Source organism: Monodelphis domestica, chromosome 1, assembly GCF_027887165.1.
Source record: "Monodelphis domestica isolate mMonDom1 chromosome 1, mMonDom1.pri, whole genome shotgun sequence".
NCBI classification, from domain to species: domain Eukaryota; kingdom Metazoa; phylum Chordata; class Mammalia; order Didelphimorphia; family Didelphidae; genus Monodelphis; species Monodelphis domestica.
Window position 1 is genome coordinate 588732424 of NC_077227.1, and position 12708 is coordinate 588745131.

Below are 12708 nucleotides of genomic sequence, written 5' to 3' on the forward strand. Positions count from 1 at the left end.
TTTGCTTCCCAGAACTTTCAGCTTGTTTGTTGGGTTGTGGAAGAAGGTGGTGGGGGTTGGGGGGGGACCAGCACTCTCAGTTTGGTACCCTGACACTCCTTCTGCCTTCCTCTTCAGAATGGGTAACAGGAATAAAAAGATTTTACAGCATCTGTAATATCTGTCAGCCCCTTTACAAATAGCATCTTATTGGATCCTTACAGCAGCCCAGGGAAGCCACCGCCATTATGGTTCCCATTGGATGACTGAGGAAAATGAGGCAAGCAGAGGTTGTGACTTGCCTAGAGATGCGTAGCTCAGGTCTTCCAGACTCCAGATCCAGAGAGTTCTCTCCACTGCATCACCCAGCCGCCCCTGGGCTGCTCATTCTACCTCTTCTCCCCGAGAACACCCCCCCCCAAACTACCTGGTCAGCTCTGGGATAGCCTTTGCCTCAGGTTCTTGTTTCCATAGCAGCACTCACAGGAGGTGCTGCACTGCCCTTCTGAGCTCCCCGGACTCATGGATGAAGAGGGCGAGGGTATTTTGTGATAGTCGAACCCTAAGCGTGAAGGGCGCGACACGGCCCCCCTTTTTTATGAAATGCCTCGGGTCTATTTATTCTCCATATTCTTTATCCATTCCAGACCATCCCAGCTCCCCTTTCAGGCAGAAACCATCCCAGTACTTCCCAGCATTGCCATTTCCAACTGACCAGTCCAGTTTCTTCCCCCGATCAAGGACACCGAGGCAACTACACAAATACACAGAAATGACTTCTCAAAAATGAAGACACTCTATTAAAGAACAGTATGGAATAAAATAATTAAAGTCAATGCCGTTGGGGCAGCTAGGTTGCAGAGTAGATCGTGCACCAGGCCTGGAGTTGGGAGGACCTAGATTCAAATCTGACCTCAGACACATCCCAGCTGAGTGACCTTAGGTAAGTCACCTGACCCCAGTTGCCTAGCCCTTACCATTCTTTTGCCTTAGAACTGATGCTTAGTATCATTTCTAAGACAGAGGGTAAGGATTTGGGGGAAAAATGCATGCTGTATAATTATAATAACCAAGTTCTGCCCCAAAGAGTCTAGAAGATGTACGTCCCTCCTTTGCAGAGTGGGGGGCTGCACATCCTGACAAACACGATTAATGGATGGGTGGCCTTTGCTGAGCCTTTTTTCTTTTCTTTTTTGTCCTTTTCTTTTTATTCTCTTCAATGGCATACTGAGTAGAGCAGAGCCTAGGCAGATATTCAGAAAAGAGAGGGGTGTAAAAACAAAAGAAAACAATGATATAAATAAGAATCTCACGCACTTGAAATAGGCGTCAGCCAAAAAATATTTCTGTGAAATGATATTTATATGTGTGTGTTTTATTTATAAACACATTCTCGTCCATATGAAATCCTCATGTAAAATATATACACTACACACCCCTTCATTATGTCCCAAATGAATCTCTAGAGAGGTTCCACACGCACGTTCTGTACTGGGTTCCATTCCTCACAAAGGTTTTCTAATGACCGAACTGTAGCTTATCGGTGGGGAAACTGAGGCCCAAAAAAGGCAAAGTGACTTGCCTCTCGTCGAAATAGCATTGATTAGCCGAAGAGCCAAGACTGGAGTCCAGGTCCTGGACAGGATTCATTTGTTTTTTCGCCTGTTGCTGACTACTAAGCAGCCCCCAGCGTGCCAATGGCGGCCAGGCAAGTTTTCCAGGCTCGCCAAACTCTCAGCTCACTCTTCTGGATCACCATGGCTGCCCCCCTGGCCAACCCCGGTGCGGTGAAGCTGGGGATAATTCATTTCAGGGCGTGGTGCCTTCTCGCCTCATGTGGTACCTAGTGGCTCTCAGGAGCCCTTCCGCCTTTCCTGTGACTGCACAGATCTCCCGGAAAGGCTCTGCGAGGACGCGCTGTTTCCCCTTTCACGAACGTGCCTTTCATGAATGGCCGCAGGGAGGTTATGGACTCGCTTCATCTTTTCCCCGTTAAGGAATAGCACTAGGAGCATAAGCCGTGAGGGCGAGAAATGACCTTCAAGCCCATCCAGACCAATTTCCCATTTAAAGATGAGTAAACGGAGGCCCGGAGAAGATAAAGATCTTTCTCGGGGCCAGGGCAGCTAGCCAGGGGCTATTTATGAGTCCATGTAATGATACAACCCTGTAGGATGATGTATTAAGAAAGAGAAGCTAAGGTAAATAGGCAAAGGTTTAAATTCTTTAAAATCAATCAAATTTAATTCCTTTAAAAATATATGGAATGAGGGGGCAGCTGGGTAGCTCAGTGGATTGAGAGCCAGGCCTAGAGATGGGAGGTCCTAGGTTCAAATCTAGCCTCAGACACTTCCCAGCTGTGTGACCCTGGGCAAGTCACTTGATCCCCATTGCCTAGCCCTTACCACTCTTCTGCCTTGGAGCCAATGCACAGTATTGACTCCAAGATGGAAGGTAAGGGTTTAAAAAAAAATATGGAATGGGGATGGCTAGGTAGCTCAGTGGAGAGAGAGCCGGTCTGAGATAGAGGAGGTCCTGGGTTCAAATCTGGCCTCAGATGCTGCTTAGCTAGGTGCTCCTAGGCAAGGCACTTCCCTAATTGCATAGTCCTTACCACTCTTCTGACTTAGAATCCATGAGCAGTATTGGTTTTAAGATAGAAGGAAAAGGTTTTCTATGTGTGTATGTATTTATTATCTACATGGAATGATTCAGGGAAAACTTCACAATGGATTGGAATTGAAAACTTTCTTTATTAAAAGCAAATAAATACCTAAAGCTTCCTTGCCTAACTGTGCTTCATCCTGTTAAAAAGGCATTTTAACTATCAATGACAAGCCATTCCGTTGGTACAAAGAGGCTCCTTGACAGGAGTGCCAGGATAGGTTGTGGGGGTGACCTTAAGCAAGTCACTCCCCCTTGGGTGACTTCAGTTTCTTCATGTCTTCAATGAGGGGGGCTCAATTCCAGGATCTCTGCTGTTCCTTCGGATAGACAATTCTGATTCTGAGGTAGCTAGCAATTCCCAATTGTTGGTGAAGGAATGCTTATTTATTATTATTATTTTTTTAAACCCTTACCTTCTGTCTTGGAGTTAATACTGTGTATTGGTTCCAAGGCAGAGAGAGGTGAGGGCTAGGCAATGGGGGTCAAGTGACTTGCCCAGGGTCACACAGCTGGGAAGTGTCTGAGGGCAGATTTGAACCCAGGACTTCCTGTCTCTAGGCCTGACTCTCCATCCACTCAGCTGTCCCCTGAAGAAATTCTTTTAGGTGACACAAAGGGAGGACATGGATTGGTCTATCTGGAGGAGGGCTGGTTATCTCATGGGGGTGAAGGGGTCTGGAGTCTGTGCCAGAGGACGACCGGTTCAAAGAATTGAAGATGCTCAGGGGAGCCATGCTGGCTCTGTTAAAGCATTTGAAAGCCCATTAGGTGAAAATGAAAATAGATTTGTCTCATTTAATCTTGAGGTGGGAGTAGAACTTAGCTGCAAATGGCAAAAAAAAAAATCAGATCTGTGGGGCAGCTGGGTAGCTCAGTGGATTGAGTGTCAGGCCTAGAGACAGAAGATTCTGGGTTCAAATCTGGCCTCAGACGCTTCCCAGCTGTGTGACCCTGGGCAAGTCACTTGACCCCCATTGCCTAGCCCTTACCACTCTTCTGCCTTGGAGCCAATACATAGTAGTGATTCTAAGACAGAAGATAAGGGTCAGATCTAGGCTCGATGAAGGAAGGAAAGTTCAAAAACAAGACATCCCCAAAACGTGGAAATGGGCTGCCTAAATAATAATAATAGATAACATTCATTTAGCATTTACTATGCATTCTTCTCTGTGCTAAATGCTTTATAATGATTATCTTTTTTGATCCTTTCAACAACCCTGGGAGGTAGGTGTGATTATGATCCCCATTTAAAAGATGGGGAAACTGAGGCAAATAGAGATTCAGTCACTTGCCCAAGGTCATACAGTTCATGTGTGAGGCTGGATTTGAACTCAGGAGTGCCTAACGCTAGACCCAGAACTCTATTTCCTGTAGCATCTTTTCCTTCCTGGAGGGCTTCGGAGAAAAAGCTGGGAGAGGCCTTCTTGACTCCCTCTTGGCGTTGGGATTCTTGTTGCACTATGGGCTGCACTGGATCGTGTCCGAGGTCCTTTCCTGCTCGGATATTCTGGGAGCCTGGAAAGCCTCCTCTCCAGGGGGCTCCGAGGTAGCCTGGACCCCTGGCCCTGGAGGCCACGCCTGGGTGGGAGGATGAGAGGGCAGAAATTCATCTCCCTGAGGGCGTCAGTGTCTACTGGCCTCCTGAGGCTAGACGGACTTCGTCCTCATTCACTCAAAGGGGGCTCCTGAAGAGCGCGTGTGACCGGAAGCAGCATGAAAGCATGACTCCCACTCACGCACCCGGCCATTCTCCACTAGGCGCCCAGACATGGAAGCGCACCCGTGGGAAAGCGCGCTTTCCAATGCTGGCACTCCACGCAGCTCCTCTGATCTCGAACAGCTCCGGGAGGTAGGCGGGCAGGCGTCTGTTTCTACGTCCCCTTGGAAGACGGGAGGCTGTGGCTGAGGGACCTTAAGGGACTCACCTGAAATTCACGCGCATTTACAAACGAGGCAAAGTTTTCCACCATTCAGTTCAAATTTCTGTCTTTCCACGTCTGAATTTTTTCCATCTTTCTTTCCTACAGGATTCCAAAGACTATCAACACCAAAGGGAGCTTTTGGCTTCTTCTATTCTTTTTTTTTTTGGTCAGGATTTATAATTTCGACGGACGAGGGAACTCCCAGCATGAAAATGCTTTTCAGGGACCTCGTCTGGCCTTAGAGAGCTGCCCGGGCACGGAGAGGAGACGTGTCGGAGGCAGAGTTGACCCTCCGCCTTGGTGACTCTAACCCAGCCCGCCTTTCCACAATACTACACGGCCCGCCTTTATTATTTTTTAAAAAGCAATTTGAGTTCGAGTGAGCAGCCCTGAGGAACCCCGCAGCCTTTTGAACTCGTGCCAAGAGGAGACGATCATGGGGTCAGTCTGGCTTTTGAAAGACATCTTACTTCCCAGGGCTTCCCCTCGGGCTCTGTTTTCCTTCATGGGGCTCAGCGAGGCTGCTCTCTGCGTGCTTAGCTACTTGAAGTCTTCCGGCTTCCCTGGAGAACACGAGGAACAGAAGGCGACTTCCCCCGACATCAGTCTTTGGAGTCTGAGGGAACAGCGTCGTCCAGCATCGTCGGGGGCCTTTCTGCAGACTGAAGAAATCCGCGCTCTGAGCCACACGCCGAAGGACAGAGACTGGTCGGTGTGTCACTCAAAGAGATCCAGATAGTCGGGCGGCTGGTCCTGCTGGCCGCAGGGGTAGAGCAGAAGCTCTTTCCCCAGGGACGTGATGGGCTCTTCCTGTAAACAGAGCACACGATATTCAGGTGTGTGTTTGTATGCACACCCACGTGCTGAGTGATGACACCGGGTGGACGAGGCATTCGTGGAGGATTTCAGTTCCCATTTGTCCCTCCCACAATTATCTTCATTTTAAAGGATATCGCGTTTTTTTAACCCCTTCCCTTCCATCTTAGAATCAATACTGTGTATTGGTTCCAAGGCAGAAGAGTGGTGAGGGCTAGGCAATGGGGTTAAGTGATGTTAAATTTGAACCCAAGTCCTCCTGACTCCAGACCTGATTCTTTTTCCTTTTTTTTTTAAAAAAAAAAACTCTTATCTTCTGTCTTAGATTCAAATACTGTGTAGTGGTTCTAAGGGAGAAGAGCAGTAAGGGCTAGGCAATGGGGGTTAAGTGACTTGCCCAGGGTCACACAGCTAGGAAGTGTCTGAGGTCAGATTTGGACCCAGGACCTCCCATCTCTAGGCTTGGATCTCTAACTGTTGATCCACCCGTGTCCTTCCCTGAAATCTTTGCTGAGAATCCCAGCTCTTAGTACCCTCTACCTGGGGAAATTGCTCTGTCTTACTTTGTAAGTAAGCATTTGTGTCTCTATTAATGTAGTACCCCATCTGTTTCCTTGTGAGCAGGGACAGTTTCTCCCATATTTCTATATTCCTGGAACCCAATACATCCCTTTGCACATAGTAAGTGCTTAGTAAATAGCCACCGAATTACCTGGAATGCTTCATTACTTCGTAAAGGAAACGATGATGTAAAGGTTTACCTTGTGATATTCGACCAAATCTGCCAGAGTGCAATGCTGTAGCTGGTCCACTCCCAGGAAGCTGTAGGAATCGGTGGAGGCATCAATCAGGAAGTGTTTGGTGCCCTCCTTGGAGAGGTAGGACAGAGCATAGCCTTTTATCTTCTCACTGACTCGGATCAGAAAGCTGCCAGGGACTTGGGTACTCAAGAGCTCATTTGCTCTCTTTTGAGTAAGAATTCCTGTAGAAGAAACACAACTGGTACCTCACACCAGAAAAAGCCAATAGTTTTCCCCACCCCACTCGGGTGAGTTTCAAACAAAAAAACAAGGCCACTTTACCCGTACCTTCCTTTTTTAATTCTCCCCTGAAATGTAGTAAAGATCCTTATTATATCCTCCTCATCTATTGTTTATCCTTATCATAATCCTAGTCATTAGTCTTAAGAATTGGTGATCATTAGGCAGGGAGGAAATCTATGAGATTTCCTTTTTTTTAAAATTTCATTTCCTTAAAAAAAAAAGTTCTAAACGTCTCAAACCCCAAATAAGGTGAACAAATTTCTATACAAAGTGAGAAAGAAAACGCTCCTGTATGCTGTGAATCGGTTCCAAGGACAGATTGCTTGTTCCTCCAAGTCTACAACAACAAATTTAACGTATTATTTTCTCAGCTGTCTTTCCTGCTTACATTTTTTAAATAAAAAGGAGCTTCTAAGCAGATGCACTCTGTACAAAATAAGAAATGTGAGCCATTCCCACTTTACAAGAGAACACTGATAGTATTGCTTACAATGAATCCTGGCTTTGTTTGATGATGTAGGGCCTCAACTATAGGAAATGCCTGATAATGCCTATTGTTAAAGATAATCAACTTGGAAAGGTCAACTACCAACACAAGCCATCCATCATAATTCTGAAGGACTCAGGATAAAACCTGGCTCTTAAGTGGCACAGTGGGTCTGAAGTCAGAAAGATCCACGTTCAAAGCTGTCTTCTGACACTAGCTCGGTGACCCTGGGTAATTCATTTCATCTCCTTTTGCCTCAGTTTCCCCATAATAGCACCTATCTCTCAGAATTTCTATGAGGATCAAATGAGATAATAAGTGTAAGGCACCTGGCACATATTAAGTGCTAGCCACCTCCAGATAGAGAGCCAGAGGGCAGATTAAAACTTTTTTGGGACATGGATATATATATATATATATATATATATATATATATATATATATATATATATATATATATAGTCACATGCATCTATATGTATATAGATATATATTTGTTAAGGGCTTTGATTTTTTTTTTTGGCCTTCTCAATGGATGGGGAGAGAGAATTTATAAATAATATAAATGATCAAAAAATCAAAAATGAAAAATAAAGTTGAATTTTTAAAATGCTTGTTGATCAATTGCTTACTAGGATATAGTAATTGCAAATAGTCCTGCTTGTCCTTCAGTTGTTAGGAAGAGAACACAATAACCCCCTAATTTGAGGGATGAGGAAAATGAGAAATTGGACTTTTTTTTCAGATATAAAAGAGATGAATATCAGATTATGGGTCAGTTCTCCAATTTTCTGTTAGGACCCCAGACTGTCAGTGAATAGATAAGGCTTCGGTGGGTGACATAAGAAATACAAACTTGAGATTTAATGGTTGTTTTCTGTTATGATGACAAGAATTTGATCTAGTGAGAAGCCAAGTCAAGAACCACAGTCATCTAACAGTTCTACTCCATTGTCTACTACTCATGGCCTCCTAACATCTCACTACCTTCAGAAAATATAAAACTATTGATTTTTTTCTGTAATTTAGACTTTTGAATACTTCTGATCAGCCTTCTCCCCAGTGAACAAGGTTTCACCCAGGCTTCTTTCCATTCCCCCTTTGAATTCTTATCATCATTTAATAGCTTTAATCCATACACAGACACTGCAGTAAAAGCATGGGACCACAGGACCTAGGGCACTGAATTATTCAAGGCTTCAATTTGTTAGGAGAATGCACATTTCATTTTCCAGAACAAAGAAAGTCCTTTTTCATCCTGCACCTATCACCCACAGCACCCTATTGACACTCTATGTCTCTTTCTTAGACCATAGTTAATATTTCTCAATGCAATCAAGACCCCTGGTAAAAGAGTTCCCCACTTTTAATTGGGAATTGTACTTGGCTGCTCAAGCAGTCACTGTAGAGAAAGGCTGTTCCACATAAAACAGGAAAAAATTTCCATTTCTTTTCTTGATAAAAGACCTTTAATTACAAGAGTAGAAAAGGACCAGCTTCCACTTCCTGACTCCCACCACCAAATTGTAGCTATTTATTATGTTTCATGAAGTCTGGGCATTCAAAATTCAAATGGAGCCCAATTCAGTTATTTCCTAATTCCCGAGATACTCGATGGTACCCAGGCTAACATTTACTTTCCTTTTTTTTTCAGATATAAAAGGGATGAATATCAAATTAAGGGTCAGTTCTCCAAATTTCTGTTGGGACCATAGATTGTCAGTGAATAGGTATGGCTCCCATTGGGGATATAAGAGGTACAGAAATATGTGGGAGTAATGGCAGTCAAACTCTTTCCAAGTCCATCTGAAAGGGAAAATTTAGTCATGAGATCATGACAATATGGAATTGCCATAGAATATGGAAATTTAATGCTAGCCTGGTTGAATAAGAATGGAAAGCCTGTTTTTTATCTGTAAACAAGCCTCTTAAGACAGTAGGGGAGAGGAAAGATGACAGGGTAGAGAAAATGGGCATGCACACTCTGTAGCCTCTCTAAAGATCTCAAGTGACTCGACCTCAGAAAGACCCTTGTCTCTTGCCTAGAGTGAGGTCAGAGTCCTCCAATCAGAGTGGGAGAAGGAAGTAGGGGCTTCTTGCCTCGGAATCTTGGGGAGGGGGGGGGGGGGGGAGGTGGCTAGCAGAGTGCCAGGGTCAGGGAGCTGGCTCAAGGAGCACAGGAGAGCCCAATGTCTGGTTGTGGACATGGACTAGCTTTGGGGAGGAGGCTGCTAAGGGAAGGTCTAGCTGCATGTGACTGGTGCCTTTTCTCTCTGTGTCCTACTTTTTGTTATTTAGTAAATAATTATGAGTTATATAGTCTTCTGAGCATTTTAATCTTAACAACAGGAGAAAGGGTTCTTGGAAGACTCTAGTCCATACTCATTTTGCATGTGAAGACCCGAGGTGCAGAGAAATGATGTGATGTGTCCAATATCATAGAAGAGCTGGTCCCTCCAAATCTAATCACATATTTAGAGTTTCATATTTGCAACTTAAGGCAGTGAGGTAATGGGTAGAGTACTAGAATTAAGGAGGCTGTAGTCCAAATTTGGCTTTAGACACTTAGAAGCTGTATGACCCTGGGCAAGCCAGTTTGCCTCTGTTTGCCTCAATTTCTCCAACTGTAAAATGGGAATAATAATGGCATCTATTTCCCAAGGTTGTTGTGAGGATCAAATGAGATGACATTTGCAATATGGGGAGGCTGGTCCATTGTAAGCACTTAAAAAATGCTTCCTTCCTAGAGTAGAGGAATATTGGGTGAAGGCTAAAGAATCAGTAATAATCATTTCCTCTTAGAGTCAAGAAAAATCCATGGAGTGGCAAAAAGTGTAAGGTGTTTCTTCTTCCCTTCCTCTTCTTGGGGTTTCCATTGTAGTCAATAAACATCCATTAAGACCTACTATATTCCAGGCACTGTGTTAAACACTGGGGATACAAACAGAAGAAAAAGAAAGTTCCTGCCCTCAGAAGATTACATTTTAGAGGGGAAAGACAACACATAAAACGGGCAGAAAAGAGGGAAAGGGGACAGGAAAGGAGGAAGTATGGCTGTCTTGGGCACTTCTGTAAATGAAAGGTTCCAGGAGGGACTCACCAATGAGAAGAAAAGAATATGGGACAGAAGGATCTTACAGGATGAGGAGACTGTAGCGATGGAGGGACAGGAGCAGGTCCCTTGCACTGACACAGTGATTGATGCCTAATAAATACCTTGCTCAAATAATTTTGGTCACTCTTTAATGTCTGCTGCATGAAGTTGAAACTCCTTGGCTTGGCATAAAGACTTGTAGTCTAACCTCCTTTCAAAATAGTACCCTCCAGATGTGGCAAAATTGGGACATTAATACATTGCTGGTGGAATTGTGAATTGACCCAACCATTCTGGAGGGCAATTTAGAACTATGCTTAAAGGATGCTAAAAGACTGCCCTTTGATTCAGCCATAGCACTGCTGAGTTTATACCCCAAAGAAATAATAGGGGAAAATACTTGTACAAAAATATTTATAGCTGCACTCCTTGTGGTGGCAAAAATTTGGAAAATGAAGGGATGCCTTCTGATTGGGGAATGGCTGAACAAATTGTGGTATATATTATTGATGGAATACTATTGGGCTGAAAGGAATAATGAACTGGAGGAATTCCATGTGAACTGGAACAACCTCCAGGAATTGATGCAGAGTAAGAGGAACAGAACCAGGAGAACTTTGTACACAGAGACTGATACACTGTGGCACAATTGAATGTAATGGACTTCTCTACTAGCAACAATGCAAAGATCCAGGATAATTCTGAGGGACTTATGAGAAAGAATGCTATTCACATTCAGAGAAAGAACTGTGGGAGTAGAAATCCAGAAGAAAAACAACTGCTTGATCACATGGGTCAATGGGGATATTATTGGGGATGTAGACTCTAAACGATCACCCTAGTGCAATTATTATCAATAATATAGAACTGGGTCTTGTTCAATGATACATGTAAAACCCAGTGGAATTGTGTGTCAGCTATGTGAGGGGGTTGGGGGGAGGGGAGGGAAAGAACATGAATCGCATAACCATAGAAAAAAATTCTAAATTAATTAAATATTTAAAAAACAAAACAAAACAAAAAAACAAAATAATCCCCTCCAGTGAATTCTATATGAAGCTAAACCAGATACCCTGGTGCAACTCTGCCAAAACTTAGACTTTTCTGCCTTGTTCCTTTTGCTCACTGTGTTCCTCATATTTAGAACATTATACTTATCCCCTTCTGAATTCCTTCCCATCCTTCAAAGTCACACTCAAATATCCTGGCATTCTTTAACTCTTACCCTTCCTCACTTTCCATGTCTCTCCCCAACTCCAAACTCTAGTTAAATAATGGTATTTTCTTACCAGGAAGGAAAGAAAGACACAACCATTTTTAAAAGCACCTAATATGTGCCAAGGATGGCACTAAGCACTTTACAAATATAGTCTCATTTGATCTTCATAGCAACCCTAATTATTGCTATTATTATCCAATAATTAAAAAAAAAACATTTCACAATTCTAGAGCATTTAACTTTCACACATTATTTTCCTTACACATCTTCTATTAGGTAGGGAGTATAAGTATTATTAGATTCTATAGCATTTAAAGAATTTGCCAATAGTCAAGGATTCAAGGCCAGATTTTTCTGACACCAAATGCCAGAGCTTTTTCAAACACAACCCAGCAGAAAGGTGGATATTGGTGGATAAAAAGCAAAAAATCTGATAAAGACTCCTGCATCTCAAACCTGAAATTTCTCGTTACTTCTATGGATGAAGTAGAATGTCACATTTGACAGTGATTCTCTTGCATCCTGAGAAGAAAATCATAATGCAAAGGAACAGCCAAATCCATGTCGAAGGTCAAAGTCCCCCCGAAAACAGGTCAGGTTGTAGATCTGATTAGATTATCATCTAGGAAGATTATCAAAAGAGCCCATCTGTTGGCTGGCAATCTAAAGCCACATTCCATACTTGGATCATAATGAAATAAATTTCATGGTGAATCACCAATAATGGCTAAACTGTGTTGGCAGTGATTCCAAAGAATTCAAGACTGTGAGGCTTTGACCCTCTTCAAGCAAGCCTCGTATCTAAAACTGTCCACACACACAAAGTTATATTGAGTCTGCTACAAAAATGCTTTCATCTGAATCTTTTTTTCTTTCTTTGATTGCTTTGGGGTACTGGGGTAGATACAGTAGTAGTGTCATTGAATCATATTCGGTTTAGGAATATTTACTTGGGAGGCCATGAAGAGGACTGAGAAAGGAGAGAAGGGTTTAAAAAGAAATTAGTTTTTAAAACTTGTAAATTAATTTTAAATTTAAAAGATATGTATGGTGGGGGGCAGTTGGGTGGTTTAGTGGATTAAGAGCTGGGCTTGGGTTCAAATATCACCTCAGACATTTCCCAGCTGTGTGACCCTGGGCAAGTCACTTGACCCCCATTGCCTAGCCCTTACCACTCTTCTGCCTTGGAGCCAATACACAGTACTGACTCCAAGATGGAAGGTAAGGGTTTAAAAAAAAATAAAAAAGAACCAATACACAATATTGATTCTTTTTTTTAAACCTTTACCTTCTGTCTTAGAATCAATACTGTGTTCCAGTATTTTTTTTATTGGATACAACTTTTATTGAAGACTCATAGAAACTCATAAAGGACAAGAGTCTCAATACTTGGGATAGTGACAGAGTTACATTTTGCCACCCAAAACACTGAAATGATAGATCAACATAAACAAAATGATTGTATTGATGTCTTAACTGAA

At 43.1% G+C, this 12708-nt stretch overlaps 1 protein-coding gene across 2 annotated transcripts in view; it reads right to left on the bottom strand.

Moving 5' to 3' along the window:
* Positions 1-1338: 1338 nt before the first annotated feature.
* The window catches only part of SH2D4A (SH2 domain containing 4A), a 117582-nt gene continuing 106212 nt past the window's right edge, over positions 1339-12708 (bottom strand). For both annotated transcript variants that reach the window (XM_007476431.3, XM_016432779.2), the window contains exons 9-10: positions 6146-6366; positions 1339-5378 (exon numbers count right to left, since the gene is read on the bottom strand). In XM_007476431.3, the coding sequence (XP_007476493.1) occupies positions 5286-5378; positions 6146-6366 (314 nt within the window). In that variant the 3' untranslated portion in view covers positions 1339-5285. The remainder of the gene's footprint in view (positions 5379-6145; positions 6367-12708) is intronic.